The 26,481-nt window shown below is 38.9% G+C and overlaps 1 protein-coding gene across 1 annotated transcript; it reads right to left on the bottom strand.

The window, feature by feature from the left end:
• Tmem106b (transmembrane protein 106B) lies at positions 1 to 25,459 on the bottom strand (the record flags this gene model as incomplete). The annotated part of the gene is given in 7 exon segments (XM_005388105.2): positions 1 to 5,864; positions 6,582 to 6,635; positions 7,341 to 7,390; positions 7,626 to 7,766; positions 15,693 to 15,852; positions 21,594 to 21,657; positions 25,235 to 25,459. Coding segments are annotated over 7 exon segments (833 nt in total), but the record flags the coding sequence as incomplete, so codon positions are not given.
• Positions 25,460 to 26,481: the final 1,022 nt, after the last annotated feature.

Below are 26,481 nucleotides of genomic sequence, written 5' to 3'. Positions count from 1 at the left end.
TTGACAGATACAAATTTTATTTTTCATGCTAAAAGTTTTACAAATTTGATTTTGTCAGACACAATTACGAGAGTGACAGTTACAACTGAATTAAAAAAATAGCACTTGGGGGTACTTCTATTTATTTGCTACTATCATTTTTTTTTTTATGTGACCAGTAAGAGTTATAATTACAGAATCGCTCAATCAGTGAATTTAATAAATGTGCCGTGACGAAGGCCACTACATAATACAAGCAAAATACAAGTGCCAAATATATCTTCACATTCTACATTCCACAGTTACAACTGAGGGTGAGAGTGTAATGGTACAGTTATTCAAATATCTGACCAAGTGGGTTACGCCAACTAGCAAGCACTCCAAATCTTTTGGGACAGGGTCTTACTATGTACTCCAGGATGACCCTGAGCTCTCTATGTAGCCCAGGCTGGCCTCAAACTCATGATTTTCCTGCTTCGACCTCCCAAGTGCTGGGAGTACAGGAATGTGCCATCATACCTAGCTTGAAATAATCCTCCAGAATCTTTTTTAGTTTGCTAAAAGAAAATATAAGACAAAATACATAGACATGGATTGCTGTTATGCCTACAACCAACTATTACATAATGAAGTTCTGTATCTTCTTTAATATGGCATTTTTTTCCACCTCATACAATAATTAAAAGATGAACGATACGCAGAGCACTTAGATTCACCCAACTATAGTTGATACAGCATCTCCCAGATTTCTAGTTTCAAAATCCTGGAGGGAGGAGGGGCAATTTGAACTGTAATAGTCTACACGGTAGCAATATTACCTTTTGGGCCACTGGCCCAATACTAATCCTTTTTTTAGTATACAAAATATGCTGAAAACATTTCTCTTAAACACATTTCAATTAATATAATTAAACAGAAGGCAGCATGGTCCTTCTAAAAAGAGATTTAGCTATGAAAAACTTGATATATATTTATTAAATTAATGTATGACAGTTTAGGTCTAATATAATACTATATTATGTAATTCAATTTAGAGTCTGTGCTAAATGTGTTTAAAAAGAACTACAAACACAATCACCTTAGTAGTTTAAAAAAATGGAAAGTACTATTTTTTTCCTGTATAGTAACTTTGTATCACATGACTTTATCAAAATTAAGGGTAAATTTTAAAAATCCAGTATGAATTTGTTTTCTAAACAAAGAAATACACACAAATGGCAATTCTAATCACAAATTTCAGCTGACAAAGTGAAAATTTTTACTTTGATATTAGATCTGGTATGTAGAAGTTCAACTTTTGATACATGTGGATCACAAGTCTATTTTGTTACAATGTAAAAATAAGAATTTTAAAGAATAATGCTTAAGTCTTTTTACCTCACCATCTCAAATACTATTCGTTCCTTAAAATAAAATAGTTTCAGATAAACTTCTCATTTAAAATCTGATTCTACAAAAAAATAACAGAAATAAAGTGAATTTTTCTTAGTAGTAGCTGCTTCCAGATTTTGTGAGCTAAAAATTATTCCCTGACGATGACATGGCAAGTAAACTTTTGCTTAAAAAGTAGTAACTTGAAATTCAATTTATACCACATATCAAAGATGATATTCAGAAACTTAAAAACAGCTCTTAACAAGTATTTAACTGAAAGAACTTTCTTGAATGAGAAATAATCATTATATAAAGAAATGTTTATTCTAAGCACTTTAAGAACACACAAAATGGGGCAAAAGTCAGTGACATGCTGTCCAAAATAATAAGGCTAAGAAGACACAAAGAACTTATTAGGCTAAAGTTTCAAATCTCCTAATAGTTTACTTTTAATGTTTTGATAGTCACCTCCTACCTTTCTCACACTGCACTGGCACTTCCAAACTACACACCAGAAGATCTGAAATAATATTTTCTTCTAGTGAATTTTTTGAGGAACTGTTATCTCATTAGTCTCAGCAAACAGAAAAGGCACAGAAAAACTGCACACCAACGAAACTAACCATTTGAGCATTGAATAAACCACAGTACATGCTGGTAGATGGTCCTTTGTCGGTTTCAAATATCTTTTCTAATATCCAGTATTTCCATACTGCTCCATTTCAATCTTAAATATAATAATCTCTATTGCTTAAAATACTTACTCTGACATTATTTTCTCTCTATTGAAATTATCAGTGTACTAAATCTTAATGAAAAATTAAGCTGTAGATTACATTCCAAATTATTCCACAAATGCATGCTCTCCGTTTGAAATATTTCAGATAGAATGCAAAACTACCACCACCTGAATGCATCGGTGCTGTTTCCACTGTCACTATTACCACGTGAATTTTCCCTCTAAGTTTTAATCACATTATCCTGAGTCAGCAGGGCTTTCCAAAGAACTTCTGAAGTGACAGAAGGATCTGAAAGAAGGAGAAACAAGCTCTGGGCCCCAGTGGAAACTACTTACTAACTATGTGATCTTAAGGCACGGCCCTCAGCGTCTCTACACTTCTCTTTCTGCTTCTAGAAGATGAGGGTCCTGTGACCGCTTCTTCAGGAAATTATGTAAGAAAAGCATGTGGAAGAGCTAAAATTTGCTACGTAAATAAGACCCACACACAGAGGCTTGTTGTAAGGGTTGAATTTTGTTAGAATGACCAGGCTATTAAGATGAAAAGTCAAAGTAACACGTGAAAGCATCAGAAAAATGTTGCAATATTCTTCCATTATCCCTGGGTAAGGTCTGCTACTAGTTGTAAAAATAAATTAATAGCGGCTGGGGATTTAGCTCAGCGGCACAGCGCCTGCCTGGCAGGCACGAGGTCGTGAGTTCGATTCCCGGTACCAGAAAAACCAAAAAAACAGAAAAGTAAAATAAATTAATAAATTAACACCTACCCATTTCCTATGCAGGAAACCACACTGGCACCTAGGAAAAAGTTAAGACTTCATTTATTCTTTCTAGGGTTTTTCTGAGGCTATACATTTACTTCTCCAAAATGTGTCTTTATAGTTTTATTAATCACAGCCTGTTTCGTTCTAGGTTTATTCTGGCAGTTATTTAATTATCTCTTACAGTAGGCAATCTTTATTTCTCTTCACTGGATTTTTACTTGTTCTAAATTCTAGTGTTTTCTGGCTCAATCTCTGTTGAAACCAAATTTAACAAAGAGTTTCAATTTAAAGAGTGACAAAGACAGGCTGGAAGTTGAACCATTACAAGCAAATGTTTCCCGCTCCTTCAGGAGGCTCGTGCTCTCGGCAGACGAGAGGGCCACAGCCCAACAGAAAGCTCTTTTTAATTTACACTGCATGACCTGCCAGGGTTAAAACATACAACGTAGGACAATAAGCACTGATTATGCTATGAGGCTTCTCCAAAGGACGATTTTAAAGAAATAAACGTCCATTTTGATGTTAATGGGACAGGAAGACAGCGGGAACCAAACAGAGTAAAATTTCTTTAACATTTCGGCTTTTCGCACAGAGCCACCGAAACACTACATCTCTAGCGCACGGGGCAGGCGCGCAGCCCCACTGGAAGGTCAGGTACGAGCAATCCAGGTGGAAGCTCTGCGGCAGAAACGCGTGATTTTGGAAGTCACAGGAACCCTAAGTGCAAATAATTTAAAGCGCAAAATGAAAGGTAACAGGCAGGAGGGAGACAGACCTTTTGCAGACGGGAAGAGGACCAAGAGAGGGACAGACGCGAGTGCGGCAGGTGCAAACTAGGACGCGCTGCGCACACCCGCCGCCTCCCTACGCCGATGGGATCAACATGGACTGCGAGCGGGCACTCATTAAAATTTTAAAAGATGTTTAGAAGTCACGGGACTAGGAAAAACGGGGATCTAAATCACTCACACACGTGAGTCACACAGAAATGAGGGAATGAGAGACAACGCAATGAGAACTATCTGAAAAACATGAACGCAACCAGTATATCGAGACGCGCACAGCTCCGAGGCCGGGAGTCCCCAGCAGCCGCGGCAGAAGGAGCCGGACACGGAGCCCGGGCTGGTGCGCGCGTCCTGATGGGTTTGCAGGGGCCATCTGATTTCACGGCACGGACGGCTACATCAGCCACGGAGCAAGCAAAGAGTACGCAATTTGAAGAAAGCACGTTCCACTCACAATTTCCACTCAGGAAAACCTGGAAAAGTGCTATGAAAACTAACTGGATGCCTGAGTGTTTAAAGATCAGAATTAAACCATTAAAATTTATGTTTTACAACTGAGAGAACAGGGTATGTTTTCATGTAAGTTAGGAACTGAGGGGTGAACAGGAGGAGACCTGACTTCTGTCCTCAGGGAACAGAAAGAAATGAACCTCAGCTCATTTTTTTTTTTGTATCATACTGAGCGCCTATGCTTGGTAGTATGTATTTAAAAGGTTCTTAGAAGTTAGTAAGTGAAAGGCGAAAGGATCAACTCGAAAACAATGTTGAAAATATAAAATAGCAATGTGAGTAAGTCAATAATTTACACCTGAAAATAATTTTAAATAAAAACAAAAGTAGAAATCTTTAAAAATTTAACCCTACAAGCATCACAGTCATGCGATATACAACATAACTAAAATTTTAAAAGCATAGCACAGGTTTTTTTAAAATATACTCACCATTACTTAATGGTGGGTTTTTTTGAATAATTTCTATCAAAGAAATAATTTTTTCCTCTAAAATATTCATAAAATTGATGATCAAGTACCTAGCAGATGTGAAAAATGTCTAAACCAATTTTTAATATGAAAGCAACATGAAAAAAGTGAAGCATAAAAATATTTCATTTCCAATCTATTTTATGCCAGGTCTAGCATAAAATGATACCTAGTCACAATCAGTTTCTGAACTGCATTTTCCTTTTTTATTCATTTTTATGAGCTACTTGCTTTACTTTTGAATCTGTTCCACTTTGACATTTATCAAAGCTGTATAAAAGCCATGCAGAGTTTATTTACAATACTGTATATTAAAGGATTATGTCTGAAGATCACACGAGAATTTCACAAAATGATAAGTACTGTGGAAATAAACACGAAACATTATTCAGAGTTTTTAGAAGTTTTCAGGTGGTTGGTAAGTATTATGCACTGAATAGCTTGAAATAAAATAAAAACATGCAAATGAGAATTTCAACAAATTAAAAGCTAAAAATACTTGGCTAAAAGCTAAAATATTGTAGTTGAAACACAGCACTACCATGTAACTAACCATGGGCATTTATAAATCACAGAAAGAGGTTAGTTTTCGAAAGTTTCCCGTGAATAGGCTTTCCTTAATTTTTCATTAAAAAAAATCAGAAACTAAGTTCATCAGACTGTGTTTCTTACTACAGTTATGTTGTCAGTTGAGCTACCGACTGAAACTGTATCTTTCAAATAACTCTTTATTACACTATTGGTTTTTTTTTTTTTTTTCCTCCGGTACCGGGAACCGAACTCACGACCTTGCGCTTGCCAGGCAGGCGTCTTTATTACACTATTGGGGAAGTCTCAGTTTTTCCGTCTAGGGATGTGAAGGGGAGAAGAGAACGGACTGGTAAATTTATATTTAAGTACAAGATCCTGGTACAAATACATTATTAACACAGAATGGGAAGTTACAATGATTTCAGGTCCACACACTTGTAACCAAACGCTTAAATTAGAAGTATAAACTTTAAGTTTGTTCAATTAAAGATGTCCTACTAGGAAGTACCTCCTTGAGAGTTCAGACAATATTTACAGGCATTTCATCTTCTCTCGGTGCGTCTCCTTCCGTCTTTACTGTTGTGGCTGAAGGACATTCAGATATTCGGACTGCCCCAACTGGTAAGTGGTGTTTCTTCCACAGTCCACATACTGGTACCTTTCCTGGGATATCTGCTCAGAGTGGCCAAAGTACGTTGTTGTCACGGTAACTCTGAAAATGAAATGAATGGAGAGAAATGTTTCACAGCTATGTGGAAAGTGCTTCTATAGTGAGACAACTTCTACACATAAAAATCCGCTCCAGGGAGTGATACTTTATTAATGATAACTTAATATTGCAGACAAAGGCCGCTTAGCGGATACTTTACCACACAGAAAGATGCCAGAGCAGTGCGGCCTAGCCAAATAATTATAAACAACAATTGTAATTTAAAGTTATTTTTAGTTTAAAAATTAAAAGTCATTACACGCTTAAAAATAAATCATGCACCTCCCTCATCATGAAGAGGCTCAATCAGATGTAAAGCCCAATGGGTAAAATACCAAAGTTATAACCAACTATCTTTTATTGGCTTAGATGACACACACTTGATAAGCCAGCATCACTACTTCTGATTCCTGCTGGGACTGTGTACCGAGGGAGCGAGGAAGTGGGTGCTGGGCTCGGTGTTCTCTGCTCCAACCCTGCCTTCTCCTCAGCTCTTACAATGCTCACATTCACTACCCAGCAGCCGTGTCACCCTGCACCACTCTGAGTGGCCGTCTGCCAATTTGTTGAGAGGGGTGATAGTTACTCTGTTCATAGCATTCTGGGAAGGCTTAAAGTCCAGTTGAGGTAGCATTTGTAAAGATGCTGTATAAATTACAAGCCAGTATCATAATTCTGAAATTTTAACAGGAAATATTTTTGAAAAAAATTAATACTTACTGCATCATGAGTACTATGTTGTGTACTTTGATGGATATCAGTGTACAAAAATCACTGTTAAGTGAAAATGTGAATAAGTACAAGTTATTATATTATACACTTAAAATCCTACTATGTTAAAGTTTATAGAGATGCTATAAGGAAGCATTTATTGGCTGAGCATGGAATGCTCCAAGTAATGACGGATACAGCCATGACTTCTTATTCTAAAAATACTCACACATCATATCACTGGAGCTATAGAGCTGTTTTAAAGTGTGCTACAAATTACTTTTACATTTTGCTTACCTTTTAAAATTTTAGCTACCCCTGTGTTGGTTATCAAGAAATTCTATATCCACGCTTAGAAATTCCATACATATATTTTGACAGAAGACAATAAAATTTATAATTATTAAGAGCCAATAATTTAGGCCCAAATTTAAAGCTTCAGAATGCAATAATAAAGTATTATACATTATTAGCATTTCTAGCCCTCTTACACTAGAACATCAAGACTATAAGAATAGACATTTCTTTTACACAGTAACTAAAAATAAAATGTAACATGGTATACATAATCCTATTGCCAAAAATAAGGAAATTTAAGGTACATGCACCTAAATGATACAAATGTTGAGAAAGGGAAGGAAAAAATAGACCAGAAGCCAGAATGAATTTGAAACTGTGGTCTTTTTAACCAGTAAGACTGCAAATTCTTAAAAAGGGAAGAACATTCTCATTATTATTAATGATAAGGTTAATAAAGTCAGAACTTACAACATATAACTCATTTCCTCTGCTATTACAGTAGGTACTGTATAATCAATCTGAAATGCAAAAAAAAGGTTACAGGATCAAACTATCAAATACTTCAGTTACACACCAAAATTTCGAAGAATTAGATATCTCTCCCTTTAGACTCTTGATTCTAAGATTTCATTTTATACATGTATGGGACATATTTCAAAATCAAATTTTGAGAAAACCCACCTCCTTCGAATTATGTGATACACAAGGTTGAAACCTGTCTACCTCAGCCAGTGAATTTCCTGACAGACCTACCTGCTTCATGTCGAGTGGCCCAATGTTGGTTATGTTGTTTAAGCGCGCCTTTCCGATAACGGTTTTTGAAAACTGAACTTGAGCCGTGATGTTTTCAACTTCAACAGAATAATAGTTATTGTTTGTTATATTCAGGGTGTTCTGCAAGAGCAAGATGGAAAATGTGCGAGTTATCTGTGAATAAGTGCACAAACCTACTGTATATTCAAGATCAACAAAGTGACTCTAGATGTGACTGTTTTTCATTTATTAAGAGGAAGAAAAACATTACCACCAATGTCAAAGAACATTAAATAAACTGATAATTTGGTCTTATGCATTAGCACTATGCTTATGAGAAATACACAAGTCAAAATTAAAAAATAGAAAAATTATATAGTACTCTGGTAAGCTGGACAACTACTTTGAAGATAAGAATATGCAATGTAACAACCATTGTTGATTTCCTATCATCTTGTTTTGAAATTCTGTATCATTTTTAACTTTTTAAATTCTCTTTAAAATAAAAATACAATAAAAAAGAAAATATATAGTACAAGAATAAAATAATATGAGAAAATATAACTATGACTTTAGTCAACAAAAGTTCAAGGCATATCTTATAAAAAATTCATGTAATTTTTTTAGTAACATGATCCTCTCAATAGACACAGAAAAAGGCTTTGACAAGATCCAACATCCATTCATGACAAAAATCCTGAAGAAAATAGGTAGAGAAGGACCTTATCTCAATTTGATAAAAGCCAATTTATGGCAGACCAACAGCCAACATATTAAATGGGGGAAAAACGAAAGCTTTTCCCCTAAAATCAGGAATAAGACCAGGATGTCTACTATCACCTCTCCTGTTCAACACAGTTCTGAAAACACTAGCCAGTGCAATCAGGAGAGAAAGAAATAAAACGGGCATCTGTAGGAAAGGAAGAAGTCAAAGCATCACTATTTGCAGATGACATACTCATGTTCATACAAGACCTATAACCTCCCACCAAAACATTCTAAGAATTAACCAAATTAATTCTTCTAGCAGGATACAAAATTATATATCAAAATTGAATTCAGAAGTGTAGAGGATACTAAATCAATATATAAAAATCAGTAGTATTCCTCCTATACACTGAGAAAAAATAATTAGGGAAACAATACCATTTACCATAGCATCAAGAAAAAATCGGGGCTGGGGATTTAGCTCAGCGGCACAGTGCCTGCCTGGCAAGCGCAAGGTTGTGAGTTCAGTTCCCAGTACCGGAAAAAAGAACCCCCCCACACCAAAAAAGAAAAATTAAATACTTGGGAATTAACCACACCAAGAAAGTGAAGGATCTCTACCACAAAAATTATACCACTCTAAAAAAGGACACAGAAGAGGACCTCAGATTATCCTGTACCTGGACTGACAGAACCAATACATTCAAAATGCTAAACTGTACATCCAGTATTACATACAAATTTAATATAGTTGCAATCAAAATACTAATGGCGTTACTCAGAGAATTAGGGAAAACAATCCTGAAATTCACATGGAATGAGAAGCAATGCAGAAGAGCAAAATCAATCCTTAAAATCAATCCTTGATAACAAAACTAAAGCAGGAGGCATCACAACACCAGATTTGAAGCTGTACTACAAAGCCCCAGTGATAAAAACAGCATGGGGCTGGCACAAAAACATGCACGGGACAGAACACAGGGAGCAGAAACAACCCTAAGAACACACAGATCTTTGATCTCTGGCAAAGGGGCCAAAAACACAGCAGAGAGAAGAAAGCGCCTTTAATACACGGTGCTGGGAAAACTGGCTATCCACACGGAGAAGATTGAGTCTCGACACCTACCTCACTATGTGCTAAAACAAAATCAGAATAGATCAAAGATCCAAGTGTTAAATAAACAACCTGCTGGGGGATAAAATAGGTAAAATGAAGACATAGGTATAGACAAGGACTTTCTGAGTAAAACTCAGTGGCACCAGAAATAGTACTAAGAATCAACAAATGGAGTCACAGCAAATTCAAAAGCAACAGAAACAACTGAGCGAACAGACAGCCATGCCTTGCACAAGACTAACACTGGTAACAAACAAAGAACTCAAAAAACAAGCCCCTCCCAATAAAAGGGTTGCCCAATGAAAAATGGGCAAGTAACAGGAGAAGACACTTCTTAGAAAAAGAACTGCAAATAAATACATGGAAAAATGTTCAATATCTCCGGCCATTAGAGAAGTACAAATTAAAACAATACTGGGGTATCTTAACCCAGAAGGAACAGCTATCATCAAGAAATCAAGTAATAGCAAATGCTGACACAGCCGCAGGGGAAAAGGAGCCTTCTACACTGCTGGTAGGAATGTCAACCAGTAAAACACTATGGAAATCAGCATGGAGATTCTTCAAAAAAAATTAACTAGCAATTCCATTTGACCCAACTATTCCCTTTCTAGGTATCTTCTCAAAAGAGTTAAAGTCATCATATTACAGTGACAGAGGCATACCCATGTTTATAGCAGCACAATTTATAATATGCCTATCACTAGATGAATGGATAAAAGACACGGTATTTATACCAAATGGAATACTACTCTGCCGTAAAGAAGGATAAACTCGAGGGCATTTACAGGTAAACAAATGCACTTCAGACCATAATATTATGTGATATAAATCAGACATGAAAGCTTAACTATTGCATGGTTTCTCTTATATGAGTAACCCAAAATACAAAAAAAGACCAAAATCTTAAGTAATAGGAAGCAGGGAGGTTTTTTTGAAATGGAAAGGAGAACAAGAGATGGAGGGAGCGGGGAGGAGGGGAGAGAAACAGCAGTAAAAAGAGTGAAAGAAAAGATGGAAATAGAGCTTTTGCAATGGGAAGTTCACCAGGATCCGAAAGGAGCGGGGAGGGCTGTGCGGGCCGGGGACAGGAAAGGGTTAAGGTGTGCTCTGCACGTGCACCAGCTCCCACAGTAAATGGGATCCTTACGCACTGGTCAATATGTGGTAAGAAAAATGAAGAAAAATAAAGAACAGAGTTAACAATTTTTAAATTTTAAACTTTTAAAATTTAACATGTAAATGTATCTCTATAGTGAAATATGAATATAAAGAAAGACGCAAAAGATCTAGTAGGGGGTGAGTAGAGAGAAAACAGTTTAGTAAGAAGGGGGCTAGACAGTGACCACAATTGCACGTGTGCGCTCACTTCTAATTATAAACATGAAGACACTTTTAAAAGATTCTATGCCACAGCAGAAACAGTCTTCATTTAACACACATTTTACTTATTAGGTTGTTAATCATCTTGATTTCATTTCCAGACCCAACAGGAAAGAGGTTAATACTTTGAGATCAATGGATCTCTCAATGCAGACCAAGTCATTCAGTTTAGGAGAATTCTGGAATCTTCCATATACACAAATTACTGCTGGTTTACGCTTTTTCTTTTCGTTTGACGTACCGATAATTCTCATTAGAACATTAAAGTGAGCAATGATGCAAAACAGTGAGAAAAAATACCCATGAGAATTAGAAAAAAAATATATTGAGAGAAAAAACATGAAGATAAACATTAACAAAGACAAAAAAAGGATAAGTGGAAATTTAGTACTAAAGGACTAGTCTTGGTTGCACAAACCAGTGAGAGTCCATTTAATTTATAAATAAAAAGGGACTACAATTATAAACTTTAAAATAAAGATTATCAAAGGCATTCATCTATCTGTGATCTTGAATAGACAAATTTACTTTCAAAAATGTGTCCTAAAGAATCTGAACAGGAAGCCCTTATTGAATTCTCATACATAATTTATTTTCATTAGCTCATACCCTCTTTGCATTTAATCACAGTTATATCTACGCTTTCAGCATGAATCTGCAATGAAGTCAGCATAAAATTCTAAAAGGACAGGGCTCCAGGTGCTCCTGCACAGACAGGAAGGTAAACAAGAACTCATCCAAGTACCAGGAGGGAGGAATTCCCAACTCCACAGGGACAGAGCGGCCTGTGCTCTGCACCATCCTGGACCTTGCCTTATGTATCTCACCATCTGGCAGTTTATTTACATTCTGTGTTGTTTGTTGGTTGGTTTTTCAGACAGGGTTTTGCTTAGTTGCCTGGAAGGGGCTGGAACTCACAATTTTCCTGTCTTATCTTCTCAAGTAGCTGGAATTACAGGTGCCTGGCACCATGCTCACCTATCTGTACCTTTTAAAGTATCTTCCATAACGAATCAGTAAATTTAAGCATATTGTTTTCCTGAATTCTGTGAGCTGCCCTAGGAAATTAATTAAATCTAAAGAGGGTATGAGAATTCGAAGTGACAGTTTCTCAGAAGCTCTGGAGGCTTGGACTTGCCCCCGGCTGAAGTGGGGCAGTCCACCTAGCTGGTGTCCCCTACGGAACTGCCTGCCTGCTTACTGCTGGGGAGAAAGCCTCACACAAGATTCTGCAGGCTCACAGAAGTCATCTGTGCTATTTGTGTGAAGCAGGAGAAATTAGTCTTTTTCTCTATTCTAATTTACTAAAACAGGAAAAGTAGCATTAATGAATACTACTCATTTTAAGAAATGTGCAACATTATTCTACTTTTCCACTATCGTTAGACAACCTATCGTCTATCATCTTGCTAGCCTCTTATCTCAACACCCGCTAGTGAAGTCTGATGTCCACCAAAATAGCAATTCCCACTTCTTATCTAATGCTTAGTCATTATCAGGAGACAGTATCTGCAAACGGGATGGTTATATCTACACGCTCCCTAAAGCCTTGCTGGACCACAGGTGAGACCTTCCGAAGGTGACTCCACTTCAGGGGCATTACGGCTGACCTGCTGTTGCAGTGGAGGCTGGCTGGACAAGGTGTGTCACTGGACCTGAAGTTTCCGTCTCCCTTCCTGTGTCCTTCCTTGACCCTTCGCTGCTGCTTTGTCAATACATCATGAGCGGGTCCTCCTCTGCCACGCCTCTGCATCACACTGTCCTGCCTTGGAGCCAGCTGACTATGGCAAGACGTGAAAGGGGCTGGCTGTTACTCTGTGTGTCAGCAGACCTTGCAGTCATTCATTAGGTGCTAGTTTTATGTGCATGCAAACTGTAAGAGTTATGAGGCCATGGAGGCTTCCACCCAGATTTCACAAGGCCTGGGAGGCCAGGCTGTGTGTCTGAGAGGGCAGTGCATAAAGCTGTGAGAGTAAAACTAAAAGTGTAGTGGAGACTCCAGAAACTTGGAAAACCCAGGAATATGGACTCTCAGGAAAGCTACAAAGAGTGAGCAAAGCTAGTCTAAAAGAGAAGTCATAAGGGCTACAACCATAGTTAACACTGTTGAGGTGGAGCCACTCTAGGAGAAATCTCACTGCTGCAAATTGGAGTGTCACATCTCACTGTCTCAACTTGCCCTGGGTGCTAGACATGGAACTCTGGCATTTAATATTTGCTCTGTTGGGCTTTGATCTTACTGTGGTTCCTCTGGTTTCTATCCCCAAACTCCTCCCTTTCAGAACGGGAGTGGTTTACCTTTTGCCATTGTATGTCAGCAGCGTTTAACTGTTTTTTTATTTTCCAGAGGTGCACAGCTAAGAGTCTGCCAAGTCTCAGAGAAGACTTTGGATTTTTTATCAGTGCTGAAATCATTAGGACTTTGATGACTCTGAGAGATAAATCACATGTACTTTGCTAAGAATCTGCCTTAAGTCGCAGAGAAAACTTTGGACTTGGGATTGTTAGGACTCTGGCAACTGTTGCAGATGAACTAAATGCATTTTATACAAAGGGATGTTCATGAGCTCAGCAGGGGCCGGGGGCAGAAAGTTAAGTTTTACATTTAGATGTCCCCTCAAAGCCTCACGCACTCACAGGAGAGGGTTTGGGGAGATGAATGGGTCATGGGGGTATGATACTTACCTGTGGTTAGTCTACTGATGAATTTATAGCTAAACGTTATACTGTGGAGTGGAGACTGACTGGAGAAGGCAGGTTACGTGTGGGACCAGGAAGACCGCATCTCCCTCCCGGGCTCCCACCCTGACTCTGTCTCGCACCCAGCGTGCCATGAGCAGCTCCCCTCTGCTGTGACCTTTGCCATGCCGTCCTGCCTGGAGCCTGCCAACCACAGACTGTCAATGCGAGGCAAAACAAACCTCTCCTCCTTTAAGTTGTTGTGTCGGGTATGACGTGTCTCAGGATGAAAAGGTGACTAAGACACGAGAATTCCTACATGATTACCTAAAATAAGATCTGAAATGTGTATTTACATACACTATATAGAAGGAAACCACATGTCTTTCCAATAGTAATTACTACATATTTACAGTAGTGGACACTACAGCGAACTTTCAGGCAAGCCAAAAGAGTCTGGCCATTGCTGTAAACACGAAACAGAAAGGAAACGATCTTCCTTGTTCTACGGAGGTGTTAAAGTGGGAAAATACTAAAAGATAATTCCATGGCCATATGAAATTATTTAAAATTAGCATGGTGTTATGCTGTTTTATTCACAGTGCTACAATTAACACTGGTATATTTTAGTCACAATTCTATTGTGAATGATGTTTCTAGTTTTTTTTTTTAAGCCCTTATGTTATCAACTCTGACAGTAAGCAATGAGAAAAATTGGATCCATGGGAGCTCTTTTTTCTGTAATCAAGTAGTGATCCCACTGGAACCTAGTCTTCCACGTCACTGTCCATCCCTTGGGAGCTCTTTTTTCTGTAATCAAGTAGTGATCCCACTGGAACCTAGTCTTCCACGTCACTGTCCATCCCTTTGGAGCTATTTGCTCCCAACCACCACCGCAGGAATCCCCGCCTCTACTTTAGCCATTCGTTTATGCAAAGGAACCAGCTAAGTCCACACTGTTCCAAACAGAACACTCCCACAGACACTCCTTGGGCCTGAAGCCATACGTGACTGTGAACGGCGTGACTCATGTCTTAGTTACTTTTCTCATTGCTGAGATAAAATATCTGACACCCAACAGCTAAAGGAGGGAAAGGTTTATTTCAGTTCACAATTTCTAGAGGTTTCAGTCCTTAGGTATTTCCAAAGCAGGATGGCATGGCAGAGTAGTATTACAGAGAAATACTCCATGGTATGGCAGACCGGAAGACAGCAAGCACCAGGAAGCCCGCTTCCTCCCTTTCACCCCATCCAGGTTACAGCCTTTTGGATGGTACCAGCCACATCCAGGATGCGTCTTCCTTCATCCATCCCCTTAATCCCAGCATTATGCCCTTAATCTCAGTATCACATCCTAATCCAGCCAAAACTCCCCATGTATGAGTGCATGAGGCTCTCGGGAACATCTAGATACAAGCCATAATTAATATATATATGATACATACATGTGTGTGTGTTTCTGTGTGTACATGTATGTGTAAAAAGTAGTAGAAAATGTTCTTTGGGATTTTGTTTATTGTTTTTAGGAGTTGGGTGGTTGCACGATCTTTTTAAAAAATACTGTCCAGGGAAACACAGAGGACATTTTCATATCTACTAATTTATAAGACAAAAATCAAACAATCATTTTTACTTCATATTTAAACAGCATAGGGGGCTGGGGATTTAGCTCAGCGGCACAGCACCTGCCTGGCAAGTGCAAGGTTGTGGGTTTGATTCCTAGTACCAGAAAAAAAAAAAAAAAATTAAAAAAATTAAACAGCATAAAGGACTGGCCTGCTAAGCATGGCAAAAACTGTATTTCACAAAATGCAAGGAAGTCAAATGTTACATATATAAGTAACTTCTACTGAATCACATGTGAGCACGCCTTGCTAGGGGTTATTCAGTCAAATGCCGAAGAATTTGATTGTAATACTTTTTCTTTTCCAGAAAATGTTTATTTTATCTTACTAAACAAATCTTCAGCTGTTAAATAATTCTATGTATGAACTGCCAGTATTTATTATTTGCCATTTTCAGCAAAACCAGAAATGGCAGAGAAGGATCCACAGAGCAAAGACAGAGATAGCAAAGCAGACGGCATTATTTTTAACAAACATGCTCTCACCCAGGATAAAGGTGCTGCTCAGTAGGATAAAGGATGAAACAGAAGATTTTCAACATAAATTTGTACTTACTGTAATATTTAAATATATTGTTCTCTTTTGATCATCATAACTGACATATGCTGATTTTACACCAATGTATTTCACATCAATAGATCGAGGGAAAAGGAAAAACACAGCCAATCCAGAGAGGAGCAGACAGAAAAACACAGATGCCATCACGTACAGCTTTCTGAAAAGGAAAAGGAAGTATTTCAGTTATGTGCATCAGAAACTGCACACGATATATTTAGGGAAGATAATTCTCACTCGGTATTCTTCTGTATGTCACACTAGCAAGAAGACACATAACTTCACCAGACCTGCGCATTCTCACAGTACCCGGTCATGTTTTGACTTGATTCTACTAAGCATTAAAATGTTCTCCTTGGAAGAGGAATTCACTTCTTCTGGATAATGGGATTCCAGGCTGATAACGAATGTTTACTGAGCTAGTTCCTAACCCACACTTCACAGTAGGTTCAAGCCTGAGAGCTCTCTATAGATCCAGGTTTCAGAGTTTCCTGCTGACTTCCCTGAAGCAGAGTTTTTGCATGTGTGTTTCACCACGACATGCTCTCCTAAAGCGACTGCTCATCAGAATCACCTGGGAAGGCCTTCAAACTTGTGACATAATCACGCGCTTTATCTGCCTCAGTAACTAGAATTAGTCCTTCTTTGAGTCTCGTCAGTCCCAAATACTTATGTTCTCATTTAAAGAACAGTGTGTACACTGATCAACTTGGGCGTGAAGTTGTTACAGTTTTTTAATCAAAGAGATAATATTTGCAGTGATAAGAAGAAAAGAAAAGAACTCAACGTGCCTTTGCTATGCTTCTACCTCCCTGGCAGTATTTATCCCCTCTATTTTCACTATTTCCTTTTTGCTTAAAAATATCCCCAAAGCTAGTTTCAGTTTTCCTGATCTTTCCAATACACAGCCCTCTGCTAACAGGCCTTTTTATTCTAAGGCATATATTGCCACATCTTCCTGATGGCATAATTATAAAAAAAAAAAATCTTTTTTATTCTTTCTTCCATGTTCTCCTCCAAACCAATTTTCTATGCTTCTATGAAGTTATTCATGGCATGCCTCACAATGATTAAATAACTTTATAAGGATGTCTTGCTGGGGATACAGCTCAGCAGCACAAGCACCTGTGTGGCAAGTGCAAGGTCCTGAGTTCGATTCCTGATACAAAAAAAGGATGTTTTGTAATTTTTTCTGAGTATTTTAAGTTGCCTAAGTGAAGAAAAATAGAGCAAGTGGTTCATCAAAAAAAGGAAACAAAACTTTGCTAAATTACAACTATTAAGCTCGAACAATTCACACTCACTCACTCTGCACTTTCTCAGCCTGCTCAGAGCAGTCCTAGTTGTGAATATATGGATCTACATTATTTACGGCACTAACAAATATGATTGAATCCACCAGCACAATAAAATAATATTCTATGCATTTCAAGTTGGAAAAAATGGTTAGCTCACTGACAAAGCATCTCCATTTTTCTTATAAGATTCAACAGACAGTTTTTCTTATGACCCTAGGGACCACAACGAAATCGTGGGAGATACACAGTGCTAATAAAGTTACAAAGCTTCCATGGTATATGTGGTGTCAAGTCAGAATTTTACTTCTGCCATTTTCTATCTGTACTCTTTAAGGTAATTTAGTCTACTAAGTTATACAGGTTTTAATATTAAATGACATAACTAAAGTATACAAAGCATTAAGAAATATGTAAATTCTGTAAATACTTCACTATACCTTCCCCAACAGGTAAAAAAATAAAGAGCGAGTTGCTCCTAAAAGAGTACACTTTTGCTAAGAATTGAGAAACAAGTCTTTCTGTCGTATGTGAGCTGTGCCGACTTTTGCTCTGCTCCGACAGGGCAGCCTTTCCCCAGCCTCAGGTACTTTGTCACATAGGCCGCTCCCCGCGAGACTCTACCTTGCGCCGTGTGCACTCTGCTAAGTGCAGTCCTCTCGGCTTCTGGAGCGCAGGTCCACCCTCACACTTCAAGGGGCAGCTAGGCTCTGCCTAGGTTCCCTCCCCTTCGCTATAATCCACAACCCATTTCCAGACAGTAAGCAGAACAACAGTATGGCTGAAATCATTTTTTTGTTTGAGGGATGTCTTCCTTTGCAGCCTGAGATCTACTATCTGAAAACGTTGCTCAATGTATTTGTCAAGTTTCTTAATTATTTTAGGTAACTTCCATCCTTTTGTTTTGGAACCAGGAGTCGAACTCAGGACCTCGCACTTGCCAGGCAGGCACTGGGCCGCTGAGCTATATCCGCAGCCCTTCCATTTTTATCTGAAGTGGAAAATCTAATATATCTGATCTTGCATCTCTCTGCTTCTATGTTGAAAATTTTGTTCCTTAATGGCATTTACCTACTTATTTGCTCTACATATAAAAATTTGAAAATTACTCCATGAATACTCCTACTGAGTATTCAATGCAACTACCAAGTACAATTTAAAATTTGCTGTGGTTCTGCTTCCATTTAAAACATCTCTACATCAATCAAAACAAAATGATTTCAAATCCCAGAAATACTCTCAGCCGCTTCTTCATCAATTCAATACACAGTTAAAATAATGTTTCTTTTTGTTTCAATTTTAGGAGCTACTTTTTTAACATTTGATCTCATCTTTTAGGTTATGTAAACAGAGCGGTTGTGACGGCCAATCTTACTTGATTCCCAGCTCCTCTGAAACTCTTGAGAGCCGCTAATTGTATAGTTACCGGCTTATGATTTCATTCTTTTTGCGGGTGTGTACACACGTGTGCATGTAGAATGCGTTTCCAAATAAAAATGTGAGCTGAATACCACACTGTAGTAAAATACAGTTCTTTCTCATTCCACTTTGCTATCAGGTACACATAGCGTTATTTAACTTACCAGCCCTCTACTATTTGTTGTTTAAATTGTGTCTAGATTTTTGCTGTTACAAACACTGGCACATGAGTAGTTTCTACAAATGCTAGTTACTCAATTTGACAACTATCCTTAGAATATATTTTTCACAGAGTTCCTGAGCCAAACAATAAATTCAGGGCTGGGGATATAGCTCAGGGGCACAACGCCTGCCTGGCATGAACAAGGTCATGAGTTCAATTCCCGGTACCCGCGCCCCCCCACCAAAAAGCATAAATTCATATACACAATTTTGCTAGGTAACGCCAAACTCCCATTCACAGCAAGGCATGCATATGCTTATTTTTAGTGCCAACTAAATATGCCAACAAAATGTTGGATTTTGCCAATCTGGTAAATAGGAACGGGGTCTCAGCGCAATTTCCTTTTGTATCTCTTTAATGAGCGACATTGAACATCTTTTAACGTGTTTAAGATCAATGGTATTTGTGTGCGTACTAGTTTCTTTTCCCCCTTTGGGTAGTTTCTCTCTCCTTAAATTTTTAAGCTCTGTAGAGTAAGGCTACTGGCCCACGGTAGGCAATACGATTTGCAGGTATTTGTGCCATTTGTCACTGGACTTAAGGTTTTATTTTCAACCTATAAACGCTAATCTATGCTCTGTCAAATTCATTTCACTTTTCTTTCACCACTGCTGGTTTCTAAATCATAGACAGAAACATGTTCCCACAAAGGTTATAAAGGTGTTAATCCCAATTTTTTTTCATCTTGGTATCTTTCTATACATTTTTTTTTTTTTTTTGGTTTTTCTCCGGTACCGGGAACCGAACTCACGACCTTGCGCTTGCAAGGCAGGCGCTTTTGTCGCTGAGCTAAATCCCCAGCCCCTCTTTCTATACATTTTATAATAAAGGGTCAGAACCTTTATATAATCATCAGTTTATTTTGTTTTCATAAAAATTTTATAATGAAGGGTCAGAATGTTTATATAACCCTTAGTTCACTTTATCTCAACGAGTACTAAGTATGCTATTCTACAGCTTACTAGTTTGAAGTACTGTGGTCAAGAAATAGCATGTCAATCTGTTATTCTGCCCTTTATAATTTATTTTGTTTTGTACTGGGAATTGAACTCAGGACCTTGCACTTGCCAGGCAGGCACTTCTGCTGCTGAGCTATATCCCCAGCCCCATAAGTCAAATTTTTGACCCTTTTGCTTGCACGTTCAAAGGTTTTACTAAACCTTCAAAGTTCAGGAATCTCACTAGAATTGATTTACTTGTTTTAGCTTATTTTCTGTTTTTACTGGGATGGTGGTGTGTATTTTTAATATGTGGCATCACATCTTTTATTTCAGGGCTGTGTTCTTGGATTAAATGTTTAATATTTGTTCTGTTTTAGTCTTGATTTTCTTTTTCAGGCATTCCAATTACACACATGTTCAATTTTCTTTACAGTCTCCATCATTTTTTCTCAAATACTTTTTAATAAATTTGTCTATGTGTTTGCATTCTTCCTGTTTCTATTTCCCTTACTGTACTTTCTAAGGTATGAAGTTACCCTTTACTTCTTCCAGTTTTGTGGAAAAAACCCTTTTCTGATTCTTTTAAGGGATCTGTGGAGTCTCCACCTCTTCCTGTGATCTGGTTTGTCATTTCTGAGTTTTTCAATCTCCGACCTGCTGTTCTGTCACAGCTTCTGTCTATGAGTCTAACTTTCTGGTACATTTCATATTGGAGCTTCACTTTCTTTTCTCACATACTTTGGTCATCCGTTAGCATTTCACTGAGTCCCATCCCTATTGCTGGTGTTTAAATAAGAAGCGTACTTGTATTTTAAAGAGAAGGTTCCATCCTGGGTGATGGAGATGGCTCAGGGCCACTTCCCTAGTTGTACTAGTCAAGGGATCCCTCGTGCCTTGAAAAAGCTGGCCTTTGACTACTCGCCTCTAGTTCTGAGATTCACACCCTGGTAGCCGGCTATTTTCTCTGCTTTATTCCTAGTTCCGGTCCTGCATAGATTGAAACCCACCCTCCAACAGCTTTTTGCTTTTTCCTTAGGGTGCATGTCTCTGTTTTCGAAAGAGTACTTATCGAGATTTATAATATTTGAGAACTTAGGATGGTCCAGTTCCTTTTGATGTTCAGGCCTGTGGCGGTGTTGACTGATACACTATCAACTTGAGGAGGCCAGAGGCGTGGCTAAGTGACTCAGCAGGTCTACACCCTGAGCCTGTGTAAGAGGAGGGCAGGGAGACCGCATGGGCCCATGGCCAAGATACAGTGTAACAGACGGTAAGAGGCTTCTTCCTCCCCTTTTTGCTCATGCTGCTTTTGCTGTCTTCCACCACCATGAACTGTTGCCCTCTGCCATGTGTCACCCTGCCTTGGAGCGGCCGAGTATGGACTGAAACCTCCACAGACTGTGAGCTACATAAACCTTTCCTTCCTTCATTTTGGGTGTTGGGTATTTTGTCTCAGCAAGGAGAGAAAGGTAAACAGGACAGGTGGCTTTTAACTCTCTCTGAACTAGAGCGTGCAGTCTTCTCATGTGAACAACCAATTCTCAAAAATATTTGCTCAGCGTCCTCTGAATAGGGTCTTTAGGGCACAGACTGGCTTTGTTCTGTGGGACACTTACCCCTTAAATACTTCCCCTCATTTGGTTTCCTTGACCACCTCAAAGCACTGGGTACATTTCGGTCCCTGCTGCCATCATGGTTTGAATGCCCATTATTATGCTGGGAGGAACTGGAATAATTCATCGCTCATTTTTAATGAAAACAGCACATGTCTGTTTCCCACTACTGTTCTAGATGTTTTAATAGGATTTGAAAAGACAAACTCATCATACTGCTTTCAAGACAGCACCCCAACCAGAAATCCTTCTCCTTTAATAACACAAAGCGCATACTGTTACATCTTAACAACCTCACACAAATTTACCTTTGGATGATCCTAAGTAGAGTAATTATTAATACATAATTTGAAATGAAAATATATAAAAATTAAACCAGGAAACTTTATTATTTTCTTATAATCACTTACGTTCTTCTTGGCCTTAATCTCTGATCACTGTATGGAATCAATGCTACCAGCTGGTTTTCTTGTCCTAAAAATAAAAGCAGTGGGTTTTTAACATGATTAAATAAAAATACAGTTGTACCCTACCATAATATACCCAGAAAGCCCAGAAATCCATCTGGAAGAAGATCGCATTACTCTTTAATCCACTGAACAAACCCACGAGTCCCGGTTTTTGGAAGATATAAATTTATCAGACCTTCCTTCACCTCCTCAATTTCCACTAAGACTCTGATTCGGCTGTCTCAATGACAGCAGAAGAAACGCACTGCTGCCTCTCCTTCTGGAAACTTCTGTCGCTTCTGAGATGCTAACACTATCCCCTCTGAAAACCAATGCACGAATCTTCTAAGTCCCAAGTTTCAAGAGCTCCCTGGTCTCATCGGAGACCCAATTTCAACAGCGTATCTTCCTCTTTCACACACCCGGTCTAACAGTGCACGGCCGCTTTCCGAACTTCGCCCCCTTTGAAGCTTCAGGCTTCTCCTTCAGGCTCGCTCTCACGTGCACAAGCCCTACTGCCACAGTGACAGGACACTCTGATGCGTCCTAAATTAGGGCTCGAGTCAGAGAATGGAGGGAGGAAGGCGACAGAAGCTCATTTTAATTCATAACTTCAAGGTAAATCAACGAAGGAAAAGAAAAACCCGCTGCACATTCCCTTCCTGTATCTTGAAGCTTATTCATCAAGCCCACACTGCCTTCTGCTTTTGGAACCAACCAACCAAGTAGCACCCAGAGTCTCTCTCTGTGGGCTGTTCTCCCACCCCAGGACTCTGCCCTGCATGCGGTCTTACTCCAATACCTGTAGCCCATGTGGGTTTAGTGTAACTCACCGCAGCCTTCTGCCCCAAATTTCATTATAAAAAACCTTGGCCCTCAGTAAACCCTGTGGAGAAGGACATTCCTTAGTTACTGCTTTGTGTATTGCCTCAGGCCTGACCAAGCCGGGACAGTCGGGTTCTGGAGGAAGTCTAGCATAAGCATTGTAAGCCCCTGAATACTAGATGCTTTGCTGAAATATGGGCGAAGGAAGATACGTAACATGATGGCTTCCTGGTCAGGTCCCTTTCCTACGATAATTGAGTTGTACTGTTCTTGCTAAAACAGTTGATATCCTCTGATTCCTCTGGGGCCTCCTTGGTTGATTCTGAATAAAAGGTTACTGAAGATGGTAATCAGGGGTCAGTCAGTCCCAGAGGCTGCTAGCGCCTGATCACAGGATTCTGGCTCTCTTGGTTTGATATTTTCTTACTTTTCTTATACATCTGCAGGCACCTGGTTCGGGGGATCTGTTCACCTGGGCAGAGTTGGATGAGAAGGCCGACAAAACCCTTTATTTCATAGTCCACTTAGTCTGAATTCTGACTTAACAGTATCTGCCTACCTAACTGCTTCTGTGTCCAAACGTTCTACCACCTCTCTTATGACTGAAAATAAGCTTCCTACACTCCTCTGCAAGAGTAACCTTCCCTACTGCCCACCAGATCTTCTCACCTGTTCAGGACATTCCTCCAATGCTTCTCCCATCTCCTGCACTGCCAATATTTTCTCTATAGATCCATTTTGTCAATATACAAACATTAATCACGCCATTAAAAAAAAAAAATCCCTGTTCAGACCCTGTACTCCCCTCCTGTACCCCTCTATTTTACTTTTCATCAAAACAACTCAAAATACAAACTATGTGCTCTCTATCTCCTTGACCCTATTCTGCTAGGATTACACACATGCTACACATGCTTTTTTGCAAAGTACAAAAACTGCACTGGCCTACATGTCATTAAATCCGAACATCACCTCTCATGTCACCTGATCGCTCAGTGGCATTAGAAGTCGACTGTTCTTTTCTCCAAGTAACGCCTCCTTCACTTATCTTCCAGGGCACTGCGCACACCCGGATTTCCTCCTCTTATTCCAGCTGTGCTTTCGTGGTGTCCTTCATGAATGCTTTCTCATGCCGCTGACCTTGTGGGATCCCAGGGTTCAGTGCCAGGGTCTCTTTTCTTCTCCACCCACAATGACAGCTTGGGGGTCTCATTCAGCTTAATTTAAATACTGTATCACCCCCCGGCGAAACCTTCCGCTTGAATTTCAGACTCATAAGGAAGAACCGCCTGTTGGAGGTATCCAGTTCCACACCAAATACTCATCTCCAAACTTACATGCCTAAAATTAAGATCTCTCTGCTGAAACAAACTCAAATCTTTTTCTCTATTTTCATAAATGGCTACTTCATTCTTTCAGGTGCTCACATAAAAAAAACCTTTGAACCATCCTTTATTCCTACGTTTCACAACCACCTCCAGGCTGCCAAAAGTCTGCTGGTCACGAAGCTATAATACACATTGCTGAAATAGATCTTCTCCCTTCCCCCTCAGCCTGGTGCAATGATTTCTTTAACTCTACTAATCCTTTTATTCTCAAACAGCTACTTTCCCTGCAAAGATAAAACCATCTCATTCAGTAGCCAATGGAAATGTAACCTTCCCCACCGCTAACACAAGGCATTTCTCAGGGGTTGTGAAATACTGTCATTCTGTCCTTCCTTCACGGTCTCCGCAACTTTTACCACGTAGAGCGGGAAGACAGCATCGGGTACCTTACAGGTCACCGCTGCATAGTACCACCGCCGCTACAGCCCAGTAGCAGCACAAAGGAGATTACTTCCTTCTCACTTCCCCATTGGTTAACCATGCCTTCATTTTCTCTTCCTGTTTGGGTCATCATCATATACCATGGAGTTCCTCTTAGAAATAATCAATTAGGGCATGAGCTACTTGTTCTTTCTTTTTTCTTTATCGGTACATCCTTTGCAGTACAAAATGATTCCATTTACTGGGGACATTTGGTCCCTGTTCATAACACAACTCCATTTTCTTTTTCCTCCCGACCCTCTCATCTCTCCCTGCTCCTTCCAACTCCTGGTCACCTTGTCCACTTACAGAAGTTCTAATTTCCTATGCTCTTCCTTTAATCTTTTCTCCCCATCTCTCTTCCCTCTTCATTCTCTATCTCTTGTTCTCCTTCCCATATGAACAACCTCTCCCTGTTTCCTATTGTTTTTTATTTTGCTCTTTATTTCATGTTTCTCGTAAGAGAAACCACGTGGTGTTTAAGCTTGTGTGTCTGTTATTTCACTTAACATTATGATCTAGAGGTACCTCCATTCACATATCAATACCTCTTTATCCTCATGATAGCAGAGCAGTAGTCTGTTTTGGATAAAAACCACGTTTTCTTCTTTAAATAATGAATTACAAATGTTCAAATGACCAAATTACTGAAGTTGCTTCTAACAGCCAACAGGAGAAGCAACTGTGACTTTCTTTCTACGGATGCCAAACAGGACCAAGTTTCCAAAAGACAGTGTGCATTACCTACTATAGCGGGCAGGAAAGGAAAAAATACTGGATGGACCGAAGTCATTTTCATTACTGTGTTAGAAACCTTCACGTTTGTTTGTGTTCTTTTAACTGAAGGTAACTGGTACGAAATCTTACTTTTTCTTTTAAGTCACTTAAAACAGTAGGTTTTATACTATTGGCATCTGAGCCAAAGTTGTAGAGCATTCTTGAAAGGACAAACAAAACAGCAACACATACCCCTAGGAATTCTTCCAGTTCCTTGACAAGTGGGGCAAGTGACACTATCTCTTCCGGTAAATTCCACATACGGAAACTGAGAGACATCTCCGTTTCTTCCGTCTTCATTATGGACTTCGTTGTTAACCAGTCCAGTCCTGATGGTTTCAGTTGATGTGACTCCATCATACCCATCTTCTTTACTTGGATGCAGAGGTAAATGAGAAAGAGACTTTCCCATGTCTACTGAAAAAGGAAAATCAGCAAACTTCAATGAAAAAGTATACACAAAAACCCTACAGGAGGTTTATATCGTAATTCATTTAGAATCGACTTCAAGAGTGTGTTCAAACTACTTTGAGGATTAAAATTAAATTCCTGCAAATACTGAGTGAAAGAAAGAAGCAATGTGTTCCGAGTCCAGAAGTGTACTTCTAGCAAGGTATCACAGGGTGTCTTATCAGACTTGGAAGAGAATGGACCCTGAAATGCTAACATTTGCCAAAAGCCTAAAGCTTCTTCAAATACCCTACAAAGAAACACACAGGGTTTTCACACTTCTGTTAGAACAGAGCAAAGACACATTGTATCTTTAAACTAGCTGGCAATCAGGGAAAATGTGCTTTGGGTACATTACAACTAGCTGTTAGTGTAGTATCAGGTAATTTCAAACTGGTATTTTCCAGTCATTTCAAATTCACACCCTTTTGAGAAAAATCATCCCTTTCACCTTTTCATCTTTCGATATCTTGCTTCAAACATTTCAACATTTCCAACAAAAACCTCAAAACTGCCAAATCATGCAGACTTTTCTTTTGCTCCACGGCTGGCAGTTAAAATTATACGCCAAATACCCCAAAATATTAAACATAATTTACCAATGTGAAGGAGAAAATTTAGAACATTAACTTCAAAACCTTTGGAAAAGAGTATAAAACTAACACGGGGGAAGTTAAATATAAATTTAAAAGCCAAGTTAAGAGTAAGTAATTTGTATTGTGTTCTGTTTAAAAACAAAAGCAAACCTCTGCAGGTAGGTACAATTTCAAGACTGAAAAGAACTTAAACGTCGTATTATCCCACCTGCTAATATTCTGAGAAAAAAACAACGAAAGCTGACTCAAATACAGTGTAAACAGCAGGGTAAAAAAAAAAAAAAACTACAGTCGCATTCAAACTTAAAACTTTAGAGAAAGGAATAAAACATTCTTTCACTATGTACTGTTTTAAAATTCCATATACTGTCCGCACGAGTTCAGAAACACGTG

This window comes from Chinchilla lanigera, unplaced genomic scaffold, assembly GCF_000276665.1.
Source record: "Chinchilla lanigera isolate Chin_1 unplaced genomic scaffold, ChiLan1.0 scaffold00031, whole genome shotgun sequence".
Taxonomy (NCBI): Eukaryota; Metazoa; Chordata; class Mammalia; order Rodentia; family Chinchillidae; genus Chinchilla; species Chinchilla lanigera.
This window is presented reverse-complemented; position numbering and strand designations above follow the sequence as displayed.